At 43.3% G+C, this 25,455-nt stretch overlaps 1 protein-coding gene across 1 annotated transcript in view; it reads right to left on the bottom strand.

Annotated features, from left to right (window-relative positions):
- Positions 1 to 25,455, bottom strand: part of Tecta (tectorin alpha) — a 67,034-nt gene that overhangs the window by 10,762 nt on the left and 30,817 nt on the right. Inside the window, exons 10-15 of the mRNA XM_027930635.3 lie at positions 24,705 to 25,306; positions 17,365 to 17,926; positions 10,745 to 10,944; positions 6,252 to 6,635; positions 3,823 to 4,109; positions 1,887 to 2,182 (exon numbers count right to left, since the gene is read on the bottom strand). Of these exons, the coding sequence (XP_027786436.3) occupies positions 1,887 to 2,182; positions 3,823 to 4,109; positions 6,252 to 6,635; positions 10,745 to 10,944; positions 17,365 to 17,926; positions 24,705 to 25,306 (2,331 nt within the window). The remainder of the gene's footprint in view (positions 1 to 1,886; positions 2,183 to 3,822; positions 4,110 to 6,251; positions 6,636 to 10,744; positions 10,945 to 17,364; positions 17,927 to 24,704; positions 25,307 to 25,455) is intronic.

Here is a 25,455-nt window from a genome sequence, read left to right as displayed (position 1 = left end):
TATTATAACCCAAATTTACCCAAGGCCACCAAGGAAGTAAAAGGAAAAGACAGAATGCACAACACTGTTACCTGCCAAGGTACACCACGGTGACGGTACCTACTATACTATGTTATATTATGATTACTTGCATTTATATCTTCATATTTATGTAAAGAGTAGATGCCAAATATTTCTCTTTATGTTCCTAGCATACAGCCACCTCACAGTGTTCAATATATATTTGCCAATAATGAAAATTTGAGGGCCAGTAAGATCCCAGAGGAGTTCCCCGGGGATATCAGGACTTCTTGGATTCATGGTAAACCTTAATAACAACTGACTTGATTATATAAAAGTAGACAAATCAAAACTACACATAATTCACCATCATTGGCTAAGATTAATGGCACCATGTTATTATGAATAGCATTTCTGTGACAGATGAGACTACCTGCAAGATATTCAACATCTCCATTTGAGATCCATTAATTGAGAGCATTTTTGTTTCGAGACTCATTTTTTTTTTATTTGAAGAATCTCCTTCCTATCAAGATAGAAGAATTCTTGTTCATCACCATGGTTGGTGCTAAAGAAGTAACTGTGTGGCATGAGCTAAGTTCACTTCAAGAATTTTTTAAAAGAAAGTTGAAAAAAGATACAACATTTCAGTTGGAGGAACAAGCTCAAGAGATCTACAATAGTTAATAACAAGATATTATATACTTGAAAATGACTAAATGAGTACATTTTGAGTGCTCTCACCACATATACAGACATTTACAGGGGAAAAAAGAGGTTAAAAGCACTGATTTTAAATAAAAACTATAAATAAATAGAAGGAAGACCAATAGCAGAAGGGGAACAGGGGGAGGGAGGAGGAGACGCTCTGGGAACTGAAAGGGAGCAATTATATTCCATGCATGTAGGACTATGTCAAAAAGAACCCCAATATTATGTATAACTAGAGTGCACTAGTAAAAACTTTTAAAAAGAAAAATCCCACAGCTTCACCTGCCTCATGTGACCTGGCTGCCACGCTCCTCCACTAAGCAAGTAATGGCACAAGGTGGGAACACATGGATTGCATCGTGTCAGCCAGTTTCCATTTCTGGAAAGATGACTGAAGGAAAAGCATCTATATCATTTAAATATATTTGTTCTAAAAGGATTTCTTCCAAGAGTATTCATGTATAATGTATTTCCAGGCACACAGTAGCCAGGCAGAAAATGGGGTGGCTGATTAACCTAGTCTGAAAACGACCAAAGAAAACAACAAAGAATGGGCTGAGTTTAGAGCCACAGGAAGAAAGACCTCGCTTAAAAATGTGGTGGTCTGTCTGCCAGCTGGCAAGCTCAGCAGGCCCTTAGACAATGGGAAACTTGAGGCTCACACGTACACAAATAAACATACATAATCACATTTACAATTTTCAGAGTTCAAAACAGTTAATTTTAAAGCATTTCTTATGAACACAGCAGAATAATATATTAAAGTTACCAAACAAAACATTTCTGTTAATTTCCAGCAGAGACTAGTAATTTGCTTAACATTTCTGAAATCATTTAATACATGTTTTAATTAGCTTTATTGTTCTTAAGTTTTGAATTATGTGTATTCCCACACTTGATGAAGATTAGTCTCTAAATTTACCAACGTGTATGCATAGCCTTGGAATGGGCCTGGAATCACACACAGGATTGGTGTTGTGTGTCAGGGTACAAAAACACAATCTGTTGGTCCCAGTATCACCTTGCGTTAATGGGAATAGCTTTTTATGCATGTTGACACATATATGCATACTACAAACTTGCAGATCCAAGAGTGAAAATGGAGAGGATCAGTCATCCCTAGACAAAGCAAGGCTACCAGAAAATAACGCAAAGAAATAAAATAATTCTCTTACAGCAATTCTCCTTCTCAATCCACTCTGTGCTCAGGATCCCAAAGGAGCGGCAGGCTTCCCCATAGGCAGCCAGGGAGCCGCACAACTGGAATTTGTTGTGGTTGTAGCAGCCATCCAGGTAGCAGGACTCGTAGAAGGGGAGGGGGTCGAGGAGTCCGTAGCAGGGCTGGAAGAAGCCTTTCATATCGGTGAGCTTCAGGCAGTAGCCATCGCCCTGCATCTTCTGAATGTGCACGTTGTCACATGTGGCTGCGTACTGTGAGAACTGCAGTTCGTTGCAGCTGGGGGCAAGAGGTTTGGTCAGAGTAAGTGAAGCAAAACCAGCCACCTGAGTCTTCCAGGCAAAGTAAGACCTCATCTGTTGCATCTGCTGTGCTAGCTCTGAACAAGGCAGTATGGGATACCAGTGCTACCTTCACCTTAGAAAAGTCAGGTGCTAATGGCCTTGAGCTACCCAGCCAAGAAAGTGAAAAAGGAATTCCCATTGCTTATAGCATTACGACACAGCAAAGATGGGCTGGTAGCCACAGTGACACAAGAAAGGTAGATATAATAACCATTAATACTTTCCTATAATTGATTGATACCATTGATATAATAACCACTAACTGTGTTCATTGCAGCTGTGGGTAAGAGTTTCATCAGAGTAAGTAAAGCAAAAACAGCCACCTGAGTCTTCAGGTATTGACAGAATGGTAATAGCAATAATAATGTCTGATAGATGGCAGAAATAAAGGTTTGCAAAGAAATCCAAGAGTCTTCCACACAAGCTTCAGTTTAGCTGTCAGAGACCAAATTTAAAACCTTCATAAGAAAACTGGTGTCCAGCTGATGATAGTTTATAAAGGAAGAGAAAGAAAAGAAAGGAGGGAGGGAGGCAGGGGAAAAGTTCAAGCAGAATCACAACTCCATGGGAGGAACTGAACCTTGCTTGTCAGGAAAAACCAAGAGGGCTTAAATGTCCAAAGTCGTCTTCTTTCTATCTGTGGGTCACTGAGTGGCATTTCAGAGAAACCATGAAATTAGGAATCCTGGAGTCTAGTCCTGGCTTGCACTAATGGGTCCTCTCATTTAAATAAGCCATTTTTTTAGCCTCTGTTTCATCAAGAAAAGGAAGAGTCTGGACTAAGCATTGCTCAAGATTCTTCCCAACTCGGGGTCCCATAATTCACAGGATAATCTAATACATTCATTACATCATTCAGCTTACACTTGGGGCGAGTGTTACCAAAGGGGGTTTGGAGCATAGTTTCTAATGTATTAGCTATGTTTCTGTGTATTAGCTGATATCTAGCATGTAAAGCATGAAGACATCCAGCACATAAGCAAAGAGACACGAAGAAAAAGAAGCAGATCCAGAAAGCTATCATCATAAATCAGCAACCCAGAGAGACCCTCAATTAAAAACCTTTGGTATAACTTGTTTAGATCAGTATATCTCGGGTGATTAGAGGTGAGTCTAACTTCCATGACTTATGTTCTAAAAAAGGATTTCCCGATTCCCACCAATTGCCTACACAACCACAATCAAGTCAAAGACATTCAATTAGGTCCAGCACCAGGAATCAAAGGGCTGCCTTTCTTCTACTGAATCAATCCTGGCGACCCCCAGCAGGGGAGCCCAGACCCTAGGTGGGCAGCTGGTCAGGACTTCAGAACTCTAATCCTGGCACACTCTTCTGTTTAGCTGAGCCTAGATGACATGATCATTTAAGGTCATATCCTCTAACCCAGTTCCTTCTTTGCAGTTCAAGAAATTACTGGGGACTCTGATGTGCCTATTTGTAGCATCAAAACTCCAAAGACCTTTGGCTCCGCTCTGCAGAGAGGAAGGGTGACAGATGCTAAGGACAGTACATTCCTCATTAACACCTCCATGGATACGGGAAGATGGGAGCCACCAAGTTTAATGCTTTGAACTCTCTAGACCCCTTACCTCTTTTGCATGCCGTTGGTTTTCCAGCTCTGGGCCAGAACCACACTGCTCACCACTGGCTTCCCCCGCAAGGTCACATAATCATCAGTCAGGTCCCCATTGAAGTTGCCACAGAGGCCGCAGACTTTGTTCTGCAGCCTCTCACTGATGCTGATTTTAATGACATTGAAACCATTGTAGTAGATCTGGATGTCGGGGCTGGTGTCAATCACCAGAAACCCCTCACTGCTGTAGATTTTGGTAGCTAAACCAGTTATAAATGGAACGTTCACTTGGGTGCCATTCACCTATTGGAGGGGAGGGAGAAAGTAAGTCATTACCCTGAAAGCTGGGGTTGGCTAAACTATTCAGTTAGGGCCAGGTGTTGCAGGCCCTAGGAAATTTATCTTAACTACCAACTCTACCCTTATAGCATAGAGAAGCCACAGCAGTTACAAACATGTAACTAAGTGAGTGTGGCTGTGTGCCCAATAACAGCTTCATTTACAAAAACAAGCAGCAAGCAGATTTGGCCACAGGCTGTGGTCTACTAACCTCTGCCCTAAAGTTTAAGGGCATGTACTTTTCTTACCCTCCATAGTTTTCCCAAAGGAAGCAAACTATGGAGGAGAAGAGGGGGAGGAGGTCGAGAGAAGAATGTGTTAGACCAGCATAACCCACAGCGAATAGCTGGCGTTCTGTGTAAAACTTTCCCCAGCATAAACCAATTACTGAAAATGACATTCCAATCCAAGGAGATTCCAACACAGTTAAAATGGATCAGGGGATCATTGCCATGCTTATTGTTTTCTTGTTTATAATGTTCAAACCTGAGGTTCCCCCCAGAGGTCCTATAGATACAGTATTTTCTACAGTCGTCATTTTCCTGCTTTATAACATTTTCTTTTCTTAGCCCTTGGGATAGAATATAACATACTTTTTCTGTACTTAAAAAAATAAATTGTTTTTTCCCCTGCAGGTTATTAGTAACTTTTGTTTCATAAAAAAGGCAGATGCCTTTTAAAAATATATGTCCTTACTATTTTGGCTAGCTTGGGGTATTTTATTCAGCAACAATGTCAGTTTTGCTCTCTCAGGTGGTCACTTTCACTTTCTTGCTCCTGTGTTCTGGACCAATGCTATAGTGTCCATGTGGGCTAATTTGCAAAAGGAATTAGAATGTCAAAAACAGTAGCAGCTGCTTTAATTGAAGTTAAAAACCACTATGAAAAACCAGATTTTTCCTTTTAAGCTTGCAAAATACAGGCAGTCTTTTGCCTAACACTGGATACTAAGCTATTCGATGACTCTTCAAATAAAGATACATTAATGCCTGATTATCTGAGCCAAGAACAAAAAGCAGACATATAACACTTGGTTCCAAAAAAAAAATGTTAATATAGTCTCTTCGCATCCCTCCCTATCTGTGCTCAGAGCAATGGCACCTGGCTCTACCTTTCAGGTCTACTTGCTGAGATCAGTTTGGTTTAGGTGAGAATTTGGGGTCCCTGTCAATAGTTCATCAAAGCAATTATCTTCTTAACCTACTAAGTCCCAAGTTTTCAATTCTGCAGATATTTCAATGAAATCAACACAGGTACATTAAAATGGGTTGGAAACAATAATCTGGAGCTTAACTATATTATTGTATTAATATTATTATAACATAATCATAGTCTTCCTAGCATATAATTATATCATATAATTATATACCATATACTATATTTTAAGTTTTTATAGGTCTTCAACATCTGGGATGATGGAACAAATGGATTAAGTGGAAAGGGTAGGAATTCAAATGAGACATTAGCTATGTGGGTAGATAGGGACTTCACACTTATTTACATATCAAGTCTAAGATTCACAAAAAGCAGGCAACAGGCCCAAGGAAGAGCCAGCCTCAGCAAAATTTGCCATATTCTGTCTCCCATTTTCTTTCCCGTGGTATCTCATCAGGACCTCTGATAGTGGGGGATGCTCCATCAGGTTTTATTTAGGTAGTTGTTTTTATAGGCAAATGCTCGCCTTCTCTTGGTTTACAGAAAGGATGACAGAGATGAAGGCTGGTCTGGTACAGGTTAGCAGAGGCAAGAATAATTTAAAAGGCTCTTAAAAACAAATGAGATGCTTTTTGGAAATTAATTCAGAATAAAACCCGACTTATCTACCATTTTATCACCTGAAACTCTATTACCACCCAGGCCATTATTACTGCCCTGAGATGCTGTAAATTTCCTGCAAGGCCTCTGGAATCATCAGTGAGGGATGGAATGGGCCCCATTCGTACGCCGGTAGAAACCTTATGCTTGGTCATTTGCATACGGTTACATAAGAAGCAACAACCTATTACCCTACAACTTAGTTATCTGGGAAAACCGCAATGAACAGTCCACTAGCCAAACCCTTGTTTCCCGGGCACATTTCTTAAGAATCAAGGGCAGATTTGTCACCTTGACGGTGTTCCGGTCATTAATGAGAATCTGCTCTTCGTTAATGTAGAAATAGACGGGCGAAATGATGGTCAAGTTAGGGGAGGACCACTTGTCGAAGTTGATGATGAGCTGGAAGGAGATGTCGGGGAGCTTCTGGCAGATGGTGGAGAGCACGAAGGCACAGTTGGCGGGGAAGCGGAGGAAGGCGCCGTCGAAGGTGCGGAAGACGCCGCCGCCGGCCGCCAGGCAGTAGGAGGTCTTGGTGCTGAAGCAGCCGCGCACCCCGTTGCGCAGCGCGCACTCTTCGTCCGATTTGCACTGGCGCGGGTCGCACTGGATGAGGTTGCGCCGGAAACAGCGACACCGCCGCGTGCAGTCGCTGTTCCAGAACAGCTGCTTGGGCTGGAAGAAAGTGGGCGTTTGAGTTAAACTCAGGCTGTGGTAAATACTGGGGAACTCAAAGCCCCGTCCATCTGGACCCTGTACCAGGCTGGGCTAGCCTATCTTTAACAGGGCTGCAGTTTGCAATAGGGAGCAGTAGGGAGGCTGCCTCAGTTCAAATGCTCCATCAGTTCCATGCAACTCAGATGCCAAATAATATGCAATTTAGACTTTATTGGTTTCAATCAAGAACTCTGGAATCTTTATGGCTGGATTGTAGAACTAATCACAGCCAACCTGAATATGCAGCTGTTAGGTGAAGAAGAAAATACATTGTAGATTTTTTTTTTTTTTTTTAACCAAGGAATCACACTTCTAACAAGTACAGGCTTCACTTCAAGGATGGAATTTAAATTCACTTGAGAACGAAAAATCAGCCCTTCAAATAGTCAAAAGAAAGTGATGATCAACTCTTAGGATTAACCATTTCAACACTTCACAACTCTCACCCTTCTAAACATTTCCCTTGTGTCTAGTCTACTTCTAACTTGCTCTTGTTGCCAGTGCCTCCATTTCTCTGGGTCTTGAATGTGAAAGATCTAGTGAACAGCTAGGTTTCATGAAAGGAAAATTTGGGATTAGACAACTTGGATGTCAGTCCCAGCCCTGTATCTACATGTGCTGTCTTGAACGTTACTAACCTCCCAGAGTCAGTGTGTTCATCTCTAAATTGGAGATCATAATCATGTCTTGCAAGTAATTGTAAGGGAAAATTAAGCAAAACGTGGGAAGCATATTTCCTGGCATAGAGTAGCTGTTGTTCATATCACAAAAGAAACACCACTTATCTTCCTTCAGATGATGAAGGAACTATATATAAAGTTATTAAGATACATACAACACAGGTTATCCTCAATTGGAGGCAGCTATTGTTTTCTATTCTTCCCCAAATGGGGAACATCTGTAGGCATGACTCTACCAGTTAAAGCTTGTATTCTTGATCTTGTACATGCTCTGTACTAAGAATTCCAGGGAACTGTTGGAAAACCATTTTGACAGTCCAAGTGGGGTATGGTCTTGATAAACAGACTAAGACATTAAGATGTGGGCCCTCAGGTGGAGTATCCCGTATTTAAAATGCTTGAGATCAGAAGGGATTTCAATTTGGGATTGTTTTCCCCAAATTTTGAAATATTTGTATATATGTTACAAGATATTTTGGATATAGGATCCAAGTCTAAACACAAAATTCATTTATTTCACATATACCTTCTACTCATAGCCTGAAGGTAATTGAATACAATATTTTAAATAATTTTGTGCATGAGATAAAGTTCCATGGAGTGGACTTTTTTACTCATAGCATCATGTCACCACTCAGAAAGTTTTGTATTTTGGAACATTTTGGATTTCAGATTTTTACATTAGAGATGCTCAATCAGTATCAATTGATCAACACAGTCCTATCCAGAAACGATATTTTAATGGAAAAAAAAGGCCTGCTCACTGTTTTCTGCTTTAACTTACAGACTTATCAAAACCTCATATCAACTATAACTGTGACTCTGATTCAAGAGTAAACAGGCAGAGGGTGAAATCTTCCAGTCCAGTTCACTGCAACGTGCCTTTGCCAATTCTTTCATCCTCAAAGTTAGGTAGTTCCTGGAACTAAGTCTTCTCTTCTTCCAGATCTATAACATATTCTGGGTGCCAGCAGCCTCACATATTGACTTCATTTCTCTTATCAGATTTATGGAATAATTGAGTGGTTAGTCTGGCCTCTCTCTGATAAAAACTCAGACATTACATTGGTAGAGAGAGAAAACAACCTAATCTATGTGGATATGTGGTCAAGGGTAAATAACTCATCCACAGGAGGACTTGATCATGAAACTATCATCTCAGGAAAGTGGCTGGCCCCATGCCGCTTTCTTTACCTTAATTAGACATGACAGCCACAGCTGGTGATTACCCTACATGCAAATAGCTAGATGTCTCTCTTTATTTCCAAAGAAATCTGCTGTATAAACAAGCCCCCAAGCTTGTTTGAACTGTGGCAAGTGGATGTGGATTGTTTATTCTGTGAGTTTGCTGCTTCCCAGATAGAAGCTGTTGTCAAAACCCACTGACTTTCTGATGAAAGCCAGATAATAATGTTTATAGTACTAATGGCTGCCCAGAGCTGTTCTGTGCCTTTCTTGAGAGTTCCAAGGGCTTTTATATGCATCGTTTCATTAACATGCCTGGACTGTTATTCATGAAATGTTTCTCAAGAGAACAACAACAACAATAATAGCAGCTACCAATTACTGAATGACTAGGGGACAGGTACTAAGCTGGGCACCTGGCTTAGGTCACTTATACAAGGACCCAATGGAGTTGGTATTTTTAGCCATGTTTCATTCATAGCAAAACAGAAGTTCAGAGAAATGCAAGTTGGTTCAGTGTCACACTTCCAGGAGTGGTATGGCTAGGATCAAACCCAGGTCTCATTCCCATATGCCACACCAATATGCAGGATACCTGCAGAGGGGTGCATGACACAGTTGATAGATGCCTTTTGGCTAAGAGACAAAAAAATAGAGGAATGTTCTTTGGGTTTTGAGCCTGATTATTTTTTCTCCAAGATTATGAGAATACTGACCTTATTATTTTCTCCTCCATGTTTTGCCTCTTCTTTTAAATATTTCTAAGAGCTAACTTCAATACCCCCATAGAGAGAGAAGCAGAGCGGGTATGGCAATAAACAGCCCAAACACTCTGGGGACAATATCAGAGTGACAAAGGACACATGTGGGGGAGTTCATCATATACTTGGCTCTTAGCAGTCCTCTTTGATTAGTTCTACTGTTTTACTCTACTTCTCTTTTTTTCTAACATAGAATTAAAATACCTTTTCCAACGACAATGAAATTGAAGGTAATGTCTGAAGATAACGTGGACATCTCTAATCTCTTATTTATTCCCAAAGACAACTTAGTTGTCCTTGAACAAGTCAATCCATCTTTACAAAAAGAAGACATTATTTATTTTTTGCTTAGTTGATTTCCAATTCAAACGTTTCAATTAGATTTCTTTTAAAGGCTACTATACTCCTTCATTTAAAATTGATTCATTCAGTGGGGTATTCTTTTTCACTTAATGATATGTTATTTTGTAATTCTTATTTTATTATTTATTCTTTTCCTCTCCTGAATCTATTTTTTAAGTTCCTTAAGGCAGGGATCACACAATCTCATGTCTCACAATATCATCAGCATCGAGGTCTGCAAACAGCAGACTCTCAGTATTTGTGTTTGTTAACTGTCTACTCACCCACCTAAGTGTTGATGTCTCTTAAACAGAAAAGGGGTTAGAACCGTGAATGGAAGACCTGTAGCAGGGCCTTTTCTAGCTTAGTGTTATGGCACAGTAAGAAAGATTACAGGGCTGGGGGTATAGCTTGACTAGCAGGCAGAAAGCCCTGGGTTCAATCCCCAGCACAAAAAGAAGGAAAGAAAGGAAGGAGGGAAATTTGATTACAAAGTCTAAAAAGTAAAATGACTTAGTGAGCAAATAGGTTTTGTTGGGAAACAGTGATAAAAGGGCTAAGCTCTGTGCTTAAGCTCCCATAGGGAGAGAAGCAGAGAGGGTGTGTCAATAAGCAGCCCTAACTCCCTGGGGATGACATCAGAATGACAAAGGGCACTTGTGGGGAAGTTTCAATAGTCAGAGAGGGAAGGCCACTCCTCCCAGCTTCAAGCACTGTATTTTCCAGTTAAAAATACCCTTAGCTAAGACAGCTACAAATGTCAGATTCACAGCCACCATATTTCCAAACTAGAGCCATGTCAGAAGCTTGCAAACTGAGATTTACAGGAGAGGAAAGGAGAAGGGCCCATGCTCCAGAGAAAGGCCTGAGAGGGAGGAGAAGAGGGTGAGGGGCACAGGCTCTGCTCTTCTGGATCTGGCAAGGAGCTAGCGCTTCCTCCGAAGGGTCCTTAGCCTCTTCGCCCTCTCCCACCTTCCTGACAATCAGCACTACGGTTTTCATCATGGAGGGAGAAGACCTGGTAATTCTGACCACCCTCTTGGAGTTGGAGAGGAGTCTGATGATGGGCAGGGAGGAAACGGCCGGCTGGCTCCCATACCTCGTAATATTTGCCGTCTGAGTAGCAGCCGCAGTTGTGCGGCAGGATGCAGCTCTTGCCGTTGAGGACGTAGCCTGGGTCGCACTGACAGCCCTCCACGCAGTAGTGGTTGCAGTCGCTCTTTAGGCGGATGGCGGCACAGCGGGGCTGGCACACGCTCACGCAGCTCTCATAATGGCTGTTGGGAGGGCAGGTGACCGCTGGGACAGAAGAGACAAGTCAAGACTCGCGCAGTTGCGCAGCACTGTAAATGGCTTTCTCGCAGCGATTGCTCAGGAAGATGGAGGCCAGAGGTGAGGGAGGAGGTGTGAGGCCCGCCACTGTTCCTCCTTGTTACCCTCTGCTTATGGAACGCCTCCATCTGGCTCGTTATTGATTAAATAATGGGTCAACGTGCAGACAGACAGAAAAAAAACCCTTGGTTTTTGAGATCTTTATTACCTGTCTCCTTAAACTCACCTCCCAACATGGACCTTCACTTTGGTTAGGGATGTTTCCTCACCATTCCAGCGTTAGGTCCTCACTCACATTGATCTCTCTTTCAGGCCACTCTTTGTTCTCTTAGCCTATTCAAATTCCCCATTCTTCAAATTCCAGTTGGGATTCTCATCCATAGAACTCACTTCTGTACCAATGTCAATTCACATGTCTTTACCTCAAAACTTCTACAGGACTGTTTTGGCAAACCAGTGGTTTTTCTACCATAGACAGCTGGGCCCCATGATCACTGAGAAGGCAAATGTGCAGTGGTGTGTGTGTGTGTGTGTGCGCTGTCTACCATTTTTTTGTGGGGGGCTACCAGGTATTGAACTCAGGGGCACTTGACCACTGAGCCACATCCCAAGCCCTATTTTGAATTTTATTTAGAGACAGGGTCTCACTGAGTTGCTTAGTACCTGGCTTTTGCTGAAGTTGGTTTTGAACTCACAATCCTCCTGCCTCAGCCTCCTGGGCCGCTGGGATTATAGGTGTGTGCCACTGCGCACAGCCATTTCTACCATTTTTCAAGGGCATCTAGATGCATTTAAGGAAGACAGGTAGGGTCCTGGTGAGGAATGTGGGCTCTGACAAATGACCCAGGAGAGTTATTTCACCTCTTTGAGCCTCAGCTTCCTCTTCTATAAAATGCAGATTCCAACAGCACCTACCTCATGGTGGGTGTAATGGATTAAATGAGTTTGTATGCTTGGCCAGTGCTGGGCACAGAAGTCTTCAGTAAGCATTAGCCAATCATTAAGGGTAAGTTTTTGCTTGAAAGTTTTGGAAAAGCTATTATCTTAATCAATATATACTAAAGGCACCACTACAATTACAATTTTTTGGGAACTTCTATCCTAAACAACAATATACAATATGTTTTGGGGGTTTATTTTATCTAGTAGTGAAATGTTCTTTTGGAATGCATAATTCTACGAATTCTAATACAAGCATAGATTCATAGGACCACTACTACAATATACTGTACATTTTTAAAAGTATTTTTAGTTCAAAGGATACTATCTGCACATGATAGAAAATGCAAACCATATCAGTGCATAAGGAAAATTTTAATAACAATTACAATCAATTCTTCCAGAAATTTTCTATGCATATACAAGCATGTGTGTGTGCATATGTGCATCTTGTACCTACTATTATTTTACATAAACAGGAACACAATCTACAAATCTTTCTGTTCATTGCTTTTTCATGGCAATTTTCTTCCATTTAGTCTCGAATTATTGTTTTTGCTCCACTGTATGGTGTGTATATTTTATGCATTTATGATGATGTGGCAGTGAATATTGCTGTACATATATTCTTGTCCTCCTGAGTCTGTAGAATAAGTTCCTAAAAGTGGAATTTCTGAGTCAAAGGGTATGCACATTTATTTATTTATTTATTTCAGTGCTGGTCATTGAACCCAGGGCCTTATGAATGCTAGACAAAAGCTCTACCATTGAATTACATGCCTGACCCCTTAAATTTTTGACAGATGCCACTGAGCTGCCTTCTAAAGAGGCTGTGCCAATAGATTTAATCTATTCTCACTGACTGCTTCGCACCATCTATCCTGATTCCTAGAAATAGGAAAAGTTAAAAATGCTGTATCTGCACTTAGTTTGCATTTCTTTGTGAAGTGGATCATCTTTTCATTTGTTTTTAATCCATTTGTATAGTATTTTGTGTGTGAATTGCCTTTTCATATTCTTTGCACATGTTGTGTGGTTAAATTTTCTTCTTATTAAATTGTAAAAGCTTTTTATAAATTAAAAAGAGGCTTTTATGTGTCACATGTGTTATAAAACATTTATCACTTGTCTTTCACTTTGCTTCCTTTAAAAATTTTTGTACTTGTTTCAGTTTTTGATTATGTTTTTGCTATGAAGAGATATGAAATTTTAATACTGTTAAATTTATCAGGTTTTCCTTTACAACTTTAGAGTGTTTTGCTTAGGAAAGCCTTCTTTACTACAAGATTTCTAAAAAATAGCAAAACTCCTTAGTTTTTTACCAGTACTTTTATAATTCAATTTTTTAATTTAATCTTTCTTCTGTCTGGACTTGATTTTGCAGTGAGGAGAGAAGAAGGGATTTAGCTATTTTATTCCCAGCTAATTTGCCCTTCGTCCCTTTACTATTTATTAAACGATATATTTTTTTCTCCAGTGATCTACAATGCCAGCTTGACCATATACTAATTTCTATTTAGTGTTCGGGGTTATTTCTGGACAGTCTCATATTTTCACTGATTGACCTTTCACTCATGTGCCAATATTAACTTGTTTTATTTTTATCACTAATATATTTGGTTTAACTTGTTCATGAGCCAGTATTAACAGTGTTTGAAGTTCTACAATATGAGTTAATATCTGGGAAGAAGTTCGTTGTTCTTTCAAGTACTTCAAATGAGTCCTATTTCTTCAACTAGTCTACAAACTCCAAGTCTTATGCTTTGGATTCTTCCATGGCATCCAAAGCAATGCTGAAATTATGGCAGGTGGGCAATTACATTTGATTTTCAAAAACAAACTTTCAAATTCCTTATACTGATTTGCTGCTTCTTTCTACCCCTGAATGCAGTCTAGAGAGCTGAGAAGTGACACCTGGCTCTGCACCTGGATTTTCACTGTGGTCAAGACTGTGACTTTCGTTGTGGCCAGGAGATCCTTTTAGCATCTGTGCCCTGAGGAGACAGCAGGATGAATGGATCCACTGAAAGCAATAATACACAACAGAATGGACAAGGGCTTTGGAATTAGACTGATTTGGTTTTCAGCCCTGGCTCTAACAATAACTAGGAGGGTCAATGTGGTCAGGTTCCTCTCCCTCTCTGAACCTTTGTTTTCTCATCTGTAAAATGGGGATGAGATGTTTCCCTCATCAGGTAATAGTTCAGATAAAATGAGATACAATTTTTGATGCTATCCAGACTTTGCTTTTCCTTCCCACAAGTGACAAAGTGCGGTACTTTAATGATAGCTTCTGATATCCATGGTAGTACTAGTTATAGTAGTCAGAGCAGGAATTACTTTTTAAGAGTTCGATTAAATTTTATTGGATATGCAGAGGAATAAGTAAGAAAATTCACAATTATAGGACTTTGGACTCAGGACCCTGAAATAGCAAAAACTCCCTCTGGTAAAAGGGAAAATGATAATGATAGTTGACCTTGACTGATGGCTTCCCATAATACATCAGGTGATGAGTCTCCTCGGGGTCACATCTCTGAGGAGAACACTGTCTCTGCCTACTGAAACAAGTCCACACAGCCCACCCAGAAAAGCCCACAGCAAGAGCTAAGGCGGGATTCAGTTACTAGTTATCGCTTCTGTAACTGTATTCTCACCATCCGCTGCTCTAAGTTCCACATTAAGGGGCTGGGAGAATGATACTCGGCTGAAGGAATTTTAAGAAGGGGTTGGTAATTAAGACAATTTACCTCCCCTTCTCCCTCAGCCCATTTGTTCAACTTGGGTGGAGAGGTTTTTCCAATGCATTTACAAATAAGATAATTGAGTAATAAATTATCCTATTGATACGAACAGCCAATATCTTTGAAAAACACAGGCATTTTACCTTTTTGCCAATAAAGCACAAGTTTAAAGGGCAATCTGACTTAACCCCTTTTTTTCTGAAAGCACCATTTCTCATATCTCAGTGAGTATTGAATTGGATTAATTTTAGTAGAATGAGAGGGATGGAGGTCAGTCCTGCTCTCACTTCTCAGAGGTCAAAGTCACCTCAAATAGAGTTACAAATGACCATGCTCAGGCCAGGTTTTCTGTTGAATAGATGAGGTCCTACTCAATCACTTGCAGATTTTCCCTGCTTCTGGAATTCAAAATGGAAGACTAAGTGACCTCCAGCTGTGCCTTATTCCCCACCCACATACTGTCTTCCAAGTATTTATTATAACTTTTTAAAAGTTTTCCTGCCCTCCATTACCACCATATCTTCTGGTGCTTTGTCTTTTGGATCTTTGCCCTTGTCCTGAAATGCTGAAGCAAAGGAAGGTCTAAACCCTTGCAATGGGAACTGTTCTTTATCACCTGGTGGCTCTGATGTGTCAGCCTGGGATGTCCTGGAGGCAGCTGGTCTTGGATGGGGCCCAAGACTCAGATGGAGGTGGGGCAGACTCGGCTCTGAGTGCCATAGGTGGAGCTCCCCATGACAAGTTTAGCCATAAAAACAAAGTAACCAATGTCTGGGCAGAACTTTAAGGAGAGGAGAGGACAGAGTTACTGGTAGAGGGGACTGGAGACAAGAAAAATTGTCTTCATATCCTTTATCCTTAGCCAAGCCCAGTGGGGTAGGATGAACTTCTTCCTTGGAAAGAAGGTTATAGGGCTTGCTAACTCAATTCCTTTTCTTTCCCATGAGTGACAAAAATTGAGACCACCAGTTGAGGTGAGTGTTCCTGGTATTAGTCCCCAGTGCCTTTCCCTGTTCATTAGAATTGACAGGTTTTGGATGGTGGCCCCCTAATACCAGCCACTCCAGAGAGCAGTACAGCCACCAGCCATGGCAACAGGTAAGGGGAGCTCCCTGTAGTAAGTTTTCAAGAGGAAACCTTGGGTGAAGAGGTTTCCCTTCTCAAGGGGAGAGGAAGTCTCACCTTCCAAACTGGTTTACTGATCCTGCACCATGTTAAGGCCTCTGGGTCCAGAGTGTGGTTTTCTGATTTAGAGGAAGCCAAGCTCTCTCAGCCTATAAGTGACACCCACATAGCTCTAGGGATTTATCCAGACCTTGACTTTTTCATAGGCAGATTTATTTTATTGAAAACACTATAGACCAATTCATCTGGAAAGTCACCCCTAGTGGCACCATGTCCCCACCTCCCTGGCTCAGAGACTGAGCCTAGATCAAACGGTATTGGCACCTTTTCCGTCCCTCTCCCCTCTTCACCCTCTCTCTCTCAGGGACTGCATGTGGAATGTAAAGTGTGTGAACATTAAACCACAATTCCATTTCTGGTTCTTCATCCAAATCTTCCTTTTACAGGATGAAAATGGGAGTCGATTCTCGGGGAACCCTGCTGTATCCCTTACTTAGAGCTCTAGGCATTCAGAATCAATTTATATAGCCTTTTTATACAGTCAGATCTTCTAAAAGAAATTTGCAGTACTTAATGAGACTGAGATGGGGAAATAAACCACGGCAGGTTAGCCAAAGACCAGCGGTGGTTTCCCCTCCCAACCTTTTCCTATTTGCACATGCTAAATGCAAGCAAATATCCCAGTCCATAGTCCATAGAATAGTGTATGGGCTTTGGGGTTAGAAGTTCAAATGCCAACTTTGCCACTGAAATTTTATGATCTTAGGCAAGTTACTTAACTCCTCTGAGTCTCAATTTCTCCTTGCCTAATTGGGTTATTGAGAAGAATAAATGAGATAATGTGGATAAAGCGTTTAGCACTGGGCTTGGCCCAGAGCAAGCCATTAATATAATAACGCCACTCAGCATGCGTTGCACGTGCTGGTGTTCCAATTACCTAATTTGATCCTCCTGACGTTTCTGTAGCATAAGTGGTACAGGCAGCATTAACACTGCTCTTTGGAGGGGGAAACTGAGCACAAGGGATGGAAAGTAAATTGCTCCAAGGTCACACAGACCCTTAAGGACAGAGTCAAGGCTAGAATCCAGGAACTCTAATGCTTTTAATATTCTGCTATATTTCATAAGCACAAAGACTGGAATGTGATATCTATGAATCAAATAGAATGATGCACTTAGAGAAAGCATATAAATGATCAATGCCATGGTGGACCCATGAAGTTCTAGAATGGAAGAATGAATTAACTAGCTGACTCTCTCCCCACTAGTGTCTGGTTAACATTTTATTGTGCACTTGCTGAATCCGAATGCCACGCATAGTGCTTTATATGTCTGATTGTATTTCATCCTCCAGGGTAACTCATTGAATAAGTGGTATTAACCCCATTTTACAGATAAGAAAATGGAGGTTACATATTTTGTTTCATATAATGAACTCAATATCAAAGTGCATATCCTTAAATCACTTTACTCGATCTTTACTTTACATAGATTTACTTCTATGGAGTTGGAAGACTGTCCTCCCTCACCAATCAAGAAAAGGGAGAAGCTATAGGGAGAGATAAGGAGGAGAACTCACAGCAGGATGTGTAATTCCTCCAGCCGGTCACTGCAATCCCCTGAGTCTGGCAAGTACTGGCGTAGTTCTGCAGCCAGCTGCACGCGGTCTGCACCGCACCCCCATCAATGCAGGAGTCAAACAGGCAGTTCTTGTAGAAGAAGGTGGGATTGACTTTGCTGTGACACTTGGCAAAGCCGGCGTTCTGGTTGGGGATCAAGCTGCACAGTTGTTGCACCTTAGAGAAACCTTCAACCTTGGCACAGGATGGACAGCGGTCCCCACAGCCCACCTGGCAGAAGGTGTCCCTCTTCACCCAGCTCTGCCCAAACTCACTGACACTCAGTGCAAGCAGACCCATGGGCATCTCCAGGTCATCGTCAGGGTTGCCATTGTAGCGGCCACACAAGCCATAGGTACTGTTCTGCATGCTCCGAGGGACCGTGATGGACAGGAAGGTCTTCCAGTCATACACAACCTTCAGGCCAAAGTCAGTTTCCACCACCACATGGAAACCAAAGGAAAAGATATTTATCTTCCCTTGTCCCAACTTCAGGGGCAAATAGAGCCGTTCACTGTTGACCTGTAAGAGAAGAAGGGTAGAGGGGAGAAGTACAATTGGCCCAGAGTCCTCAGCCCTCCCAATTTCTAGAAAGATAAGTCCCAGAGGGGAGCTTGGGCAGGTTGGATGGAATCTTTGCATGTACTGTTGTTTATGGCAGTCAACTATTATTATTAGGATTTGAACAGACTTAAATGTCTATCCTTTGTACACTAATATACCTATTTATTTCAGTGCCTTCTGTTTATACAACATTATTTTCCCCCAGGAGTTCAAATTGTTTTCTCCAAGGTAATGAGAGGGTAATAAGAATTCAATTAAAGTTTAGACTAAAATACCAAAACTAGGACTTTTGTGTTTCTATTTCCAGCTCTTTTGTGGATTTATTTTAGGCGAGTCCCAATTTATTAATTCCTTTAGTTGTGTGATTTTTTTTTTCTTTCTTGGAGGATGACTTCATCCTCTAGGGTAACTCACTGGTCCCTCTGCCTGGCATGCCATCCTTCACCTGTCAGCATCCCTCTTGTCCTCCAGACCCTGCTCCAGTGTCCCCTCTCCTGTAAAGCAAGATTTTCGAAATCCAAGACCATGGTCAGAATTAATCACTTCCTTGCCCAGGAAAGCAGAGCATGTTATTTATATTTTCTTATATTCTTCTCCATTTGGGGCCAAGATCAAGCTTGTGCGTGCTGCCATGGATGCAAACAACACCATCTGCCTTATATCATGGTTGGTTGTATATGCTTCTGTCTCACCTGCAAGATTATGAGCAACCTGAGGGCAGGGATTGCATTTTATTGACCTTTATGTCCACCTTCCCCTCTTGACTTTCGTGGTGATCCACAGCACAATACATCACATGAAAGGGACACTTGACACCTGTTTCCTCACATATATTTCTAAAGTCAGACAACAGGGAAATCCCTTAACATTAAGCTCCAGAACTGTTGTGCCCTTGAAATATTCTGATTATGATAAGTTACATCTTAGAGCCTGGGCTGGGTTAGAGCATGACAGAAAATAGGGGATTCCAGATGCTCACAGCAGCCAGGGCAACAGAGAGCAGGAGAGCTGGGTGTCCTTGAGAGAGAAGCAGGTGTTTTAACAGTGCTTTCTGACCAGAAGTCCCTCCCCTGACCTCCTGCATCTCTCTTCCAGCCCCCTCACAACCACACAGCTCCTACCTTAGTTGAGATGCCCATGATCTTTCACCCTTCAGATGGAATCACCTCCTAACTTACCTCCCTGGTCCTGGGCTGGCCCCTCTCCTTCATTCACCTACACCTGCCATCTTTAAAAGACAATTGAAAGCAATTGAGCTAATACTTAAAACCCTCTCCAGGTCATGATGAAAAGTCTGACATGCTCAGCACACCCCACTGGGCTCTCCAGGGGGCCCTGCCTCTCAGAGCCAGCCCACTTGGTCCTCCACACCAGCTGTACTCACAGTTTGTAGTTTCTTAACAGGACCAATTATGTCTTCTCATCCCACCAGTCCTATGCCTCAAGTGGGACTGATGCTTTCCATGTCCTATCTGGGGTCCCATTCCCAGACTCTGACTGTGGGCTCCCCAAAACTCAGCTGGACTTGGTTCAATGGGACCCACTTTGTCCACAAACTAATGAGCACCCACTCCAACTCTTCCACCCCCTGGATAGCCCTTGGTCAATGACTGACCACACTGAGGACTGACCCTGGGGTGCAGGTCATACTCAGAGCTTCTGGCCACCCAGGCTACAGATGGTCTCCAGGTCAGATTACAAGGGTGTTGGGCTCTTTTCCCCAGTGCTTCCCCCATTTCCCAAGAGTGTCCATCTCAAGCCTTGCTTCTAGGGCCCGGCCCTATATCAGCAAGGAGGCCCTTCCTCCACACCCTTCCACAAGGCACTGCTCACCCTTCAAAATAACTCAACTCTGTCCTCTCTTATGAAAATGTGTCCAGGTTGAATTCATTCATCTAGTTGGCACTACTGAGTGCCAGGCACTGTACTAGGCTGGGATGAAGCATAGGCCCTTTTTCTAAGAGCTCAATGGTATGTGGCAGAGACAAGAACATAAACAGATAGTAAGACCAGCTGATAAAAGCATAGAGGCAAACAGATGCATAGGCACCAGACATGGCCTGAGGAAAGGTTCAAGGCTGCCTGCAGAAGATGATGCCCACACCAGATACCAAAGAATGAGGAGGGCCTCATATGCAGTGTCCCACATGACAAAGAGGCCATGACATAAAGCCTGAAAAAAAAAAGTCTTTTGAAAGAAAAGCTACCTGTGGTCTTAATAAGAGAATCTGATGATATAGCTGTAAGTCAGATTCTGGAAGCAAATAGCCAGGAGGAGACACAGAAGCAGAGATGACCAATGGAGGAGTCTGGCTGGGAAGGGAGGAGGGAGACTGGGGAACAACTGGAGGAGGGTTTACTTTACAGTAAGTATGTCCATGGGCTGAAGAGAAAGACCTCTTAGAAAAGGAAAGGTTAAAGACAAAAGAAGGCCTGGCCCCTGGGAAGGCAAGGGGTGAGGAGAGAGGAGATGCCTCCATCTTTGTGCCTGGAAGAGAGGAGGACAGAGGATGCCGTGGGGAGCCATCAAGAGCCAGGGTGCCTGGAGGGGGAGGAGAAGGGAGAGGGTGCTGGTAAGCACGGCTTCCTAACCCAGGAGGCCTAGAGGTAGAAGGAGGTGGCCCTGTGCAAATGCAGAACACAGGCTCTGCAGGTCACCTAGGGAAGCCAAGGCTGCAGAGACTCTGAACCGCACCAGAGGCTTATGAGCAGAAAACCAAAAGCTGTGCACTCAAAGGTGGCTGATGTGTGCCACCACGCGGTCCCTGAATTCTGTGTTCTGGGCTACCTGGTGTCACATGGGAGGCAACACCTTGGGAGGCAAAAATAATGGCATTAAAGCTAAAAGGCTTGCAAATTCTGTCCCTGCCAAGGAGCACCCTGAGAAAGACACTCTGGCAGGCTCCACATCTCTCTGTCTCTGACACCCCATGGATGAGACCGCTTTTGTGCCACCACTGCCTTGAATCTCTCTGGAAGTGAGATACAGAGGGAAAGAGGGAGCTGAGGGGGAGGAGATCAGAGGAAAAGGAGAAGGTTGGCATGGCAACAGGACTTGATGGATGGAGGAGGAAGAAAGGAAGGCATAGGGATCAGTGTGGGGAAACATTTGGGATATTTAAATACAATCACCCCTCCATGTCCATGGGGGATTGGTTCAGGACCCCTATGGACACCAGACTCTGAGGATGCTCAAGTCCCTTATAGGACAGTATTTTCACATAACCTATACACATCCTCCTATATACTTCAAATCATCTCTAGATGACTTATAATACATAATACCATATAAATGCTATGCAAATTGTTGTTATATTGTTTTGCTTGGGGATAATGACACAAAAATCTATACATGTTCAGTATCCATGCAATTTTATACATGTCTGTGTGTACACACACACATCTATAGATCTATATATGTATCTACCTGTCTGTCTACTTTTTCCCAACCCTAAGCTGGTTGAATCTACAGATGCAGGATCCATAGACTGTATCAGGAATAAGATCACACATTTGAGTTTCTGTAGCATTTCTCTCTAAACAACTAGCCCGGGCCTCCTACAGCCTCTTCAGTGGTCACACCCAGGCTTTACCTCCCACCTGGATATTCCCCTGGACACCCTCCTGTCACTCTCAGCATAGCAGATATACTCCTTCAGGGCTCAGATCTAGGTCATCCCTGCCAAGATGCCCTCCCTGAAAGCCCCAGGCTGACTGGGGCAACCCCTCCTCTGTTCACAATTGTGGCCCTTTGAAACATTTTTACAGCACTTTGCATTACATTGACACTGTTAACAGGTCCGTCGCTCCCCCACACTCTGAGCTCTCTTAGAAGACTTGTTTACTTTTTTTTATTTCTTCTATTTTCATGTTTGATACTATCTTTCAAGAAACTTTCATCTCTTGGCACAGAACAGGCATCAATATCAGATTGTCAAACTAAACTAAGTCAGAGTGACCCTCAAACACCTCACTCTTCTCTGATGGTGACAAGACTGGTGATAAGGACTCAAGCTTTGAAGACCCCTAAAACTTCCCTGTTGGCCTGGACATGAGTCTGGAAAAGAGGCCATCTCTGTTCAGTCCTGGCCTGGGACAGGCGAGAGCAGCATCCCGCAGCTCACCTGCCCAGGCTCACCTGCCGCTCTTCCCATCACCCAGCCTGGTCTATAAATAGCATGTTTTTCTCCACCTTCTTTAGACTTAATGGATTTTCTTTCGCCTTTGCAGATGCTTAATTCAGAGAAAGCTCAGAGTCACAGAAGAATCCTTGTCCCAAGGAATCACTTCCATGTCACCCTGCATGTCTGAGAGCGCCAGCAGTGACTGAGGGCTCTGGGGTGTGTTCTGTCCTGCATTTCATTTCACACTGTCATCATGACAGCCATTACTCTTCAGGCTCAGGGAGAGATGGTGACTAATAATAACATCATGGTCAAAACAAATGCAAATCATCGAATAAGCAGATCCCATAAAACATATTAATAATTCAAAGTAGATGCTAAATCCATCCCTGGGGCCCCCAAAGGAAAGAACCTCCAGTGCATCCTGAGCTTGGTCTTCTTGCCAGGGCTTTGAAAGCCAGCTACTCTGTTCTCAGCTTGGGCACTTAGGACTTCTGGGTGACTTGAAATGAAGGGCCCTGGCAGGGCCCTTTACCCCTTTTATCAGATCCTCCTGCATGCCCATTTCTCTCTAATCGCCCCCAGTTGTAGGTGGAATTGTGTTCCCCCAAATGATATTTTGAGGTTTTATCCCTGGGACCCATGGATGTAACCTTATTTGGAAACAGGGTCTTAGTTGATGTAATTAAGATGAGGTGACAGTGGATTTAGTGGGCTCTAAATCCAATGACTCATGCACTTAAAAATAAAGGGCAACATGGACACAGAGCAAAGGAGATCAGAACACAAGGTGTGCAGCCTCAGGTGTCCATCCACCTAAATACTGAGAATGTAACATAAAGCAGACTCTGCCCAATAAAGTAGGTGGGACAGGACCTATGAACAGATCTTATTAAAAAAAGAAGAAGAAGAAGAAAAAAAACCCCAAAAGGTAGAAAGGTGCAAAGGTGGTGAATGTCAAGGAGATAAGTAACTACATGAAAATGTCTAAACCTAGGGGTGGAGATCTGTCAGCTGAGGCTAAAGGAGGGGAAAGGACAAATATGATGCCAGCTACATGGATAAAATGATTGATGTATTTGTTTTAAACTATAATGAAACTGGAGTAGAGGGAAGTTATTATAATGGGCAGCTTCAACTGTGCAGACATCTGCTAGAAAAAAGCAGAGCCTCTGATACATTCCTAACTAGCCTCATTGGCTCGTTTAATCTCTCAGCTTGCCAAAGAACGTGGCCAGCAGCAAAAGGAAACTCACAGGGACCTTGGAGGAAAGGGGTCACTTTATCACCTCATTTATTCACAAGTGTTTTGAGTGTTGCTGTGTGCAGGGCACTAGACATGCACCTAACATAAAGATGAATGAGGTGTGGATCCTATCCTTAACAAGCCCATGATTGGAACTGAGGGAGTCAGACACACACAAAAAAAATACAAGAAGATTAATGAAGTAATGGATTCAGGACTAAACTGCTAGGAGAGGCATAGAGGAAGCAGCTGGGATTTAGGTTCCTGATATCCAAGAAAGTGAAGACGAAAAGGCAGGCTAAGACTGCTGCCTTAGATGCCAGCAGGCGTCTTATTTCCAATGAAGGTAAAGGATGACAGTTCAAGAAGCTGGGACCCCTCTTTGTCAGAGAAAGTAGAGTGAATCCCAGGGGGGAAACACAGTAGAGCTACTCAGAGAACTTGAGCTTAGCGTGGTTAGTTTAGTTCAAGTTTAGCTGAGAATTGTAAAGATGAAAAGGCAGCCCCTTGGAGACAGACGAGTTATGACACAGACCCATGAAGATAATGTCAAGAAGGTGAACGCCCTAAATCAGCTCCTCCAAGATGCCCACGCAGAGGCTGCTGGTCAGCTTGTTCATATTTCACATCGTGCTCAGACAAGATAGTGGAGAAGGAAGGGCTGGTCCTGTCGCCTGGGCTGCCATCATTGGGCAGTCCAAGGGGCATTCAGAACTCCACCTCTGCCCTGCTGCCCCTGTCTTCACAACCAAGGGAGGGCAGGGGCTCTTGGGTGGAAAAGCTGGGAAGGTAAAAAAGAGGGTCCTGAAGCCCAGAGAGTAAAGAGATTGCTGTAGATGTGAGCAAGACCCTTGAACTCTGGGATGTCATGGGAGCCACGGGGAGACTAGAAGAGATGGCAGAGGCCAGAGAAGGCAAGTTTCATTCTGAACAAAACAGGGAAAGGGTAGATCAGGACAACAGGCCACTGAGACATGCAACCTCTTACAGACCCATGACAGAACTGGAGGTTCTGCATCCTCTGTGCCCAAGGATGCATAGAGGTCACCAAGCTGGGATTTCAATCTGGGCCAATTTTCTCTCTCCAACAGACCCTGCTATAATATGAAAGGTACATTTCTAAAGCTGGCACTTCTGCCAATTTGAGGTCTGTGACTTGGGCAAATTCTTTCTTCACCCTGAGCCTCAGTTTCCTAGTCTGTAAGATAGTGACAGAAATTCTCCAAAGTCGGCCTGCCCCAATACACTATGATTTTCTTTGGATGCTAGACCAGCCCGATTCAGCTGCAGCCTGGCTAGTCAACCCAGGACCTCTGTCCTCATGTACCCACGATTCCCTCCTCAAGATCAGCCTGTGACTACTCACCAACACGGTGTGCTTGTAGGCGCGGTGAATCACGATGCTGTAGCCAAACACAGTCACATCCACCTGTTTGACCCACAGGGCCAGTGATGGGTCCCGGTCCTCGTTCTTGGCTGTCACGATGAACTTGGGGAAAGGGTCTGAGCTCGGCCGGCTTCCTGTAGTGCACAGGATGAGTGGACAGCTAGTTTGGAAGTCAAAGGGGTAGCCATCAAAGGTAAGGTAGTGGCCGTAGCCCGAGACGATGCAGGAGGCGTCGGTGCGTGGCTGGCAGGAGTACAGGCTGCCCTCCTCCATGCAGTACTCGTCATCCTTGCAGGGGATGGTCTCACAGTGGACACTGTTGTCTGTGCCATTGCAGTAACAGAAGATCTGGCAGTCCTGGTCCACCCAGAAGGTCTCATTGGTGGCAAGTTGGTGCCCCTCGAAGTTGCAGCCGCACTCGCTCCGGGTCACGCACTGGCTGCCCAGCAGGGCATAGCCCTCGTCACATTGACATCCCTCCGAGCAGCTGTCTACGCAGATGGGGCCCAGGGCCAGCGTCTCACAGGTTTCTGTACAGGTCATGCACTCCTCGAAATGGCTGTTCTCTGGGCATTCCAGAGCTGAAGGTGATCAAAGAGAAAACAGGCTGGAGAAAGGTGTGCGCAGTGTGCGTGCGTTTGCACAGCTGTGGGCATTCATGCTTGTGTAGCACTGTGAGCTCAATGAATGCATGTGAGGGGCACCATCGTCATCCTCATTGGGGGTCACC

Source organism: Marmota flaviventris, chromosome 9 (genome assembly GCF_047511675.1).
Source record: "Marmota flaviventris isolate mMarFla1 chromosome 9, mMarFla1.hap1, whole genome shotgun sequence".
In the NCBI taxonomy this organism is placed as follows: Eukaryota; Metazoa; Chordata; class Mammalia; order Rodentia; family Sciuridae; genus Marmota; species Marmota flaviventris.
Note: the sequence above shows the minus strand (reverse complement) of the source record. Positions and strands in the feature narration are given on the sequence as shown.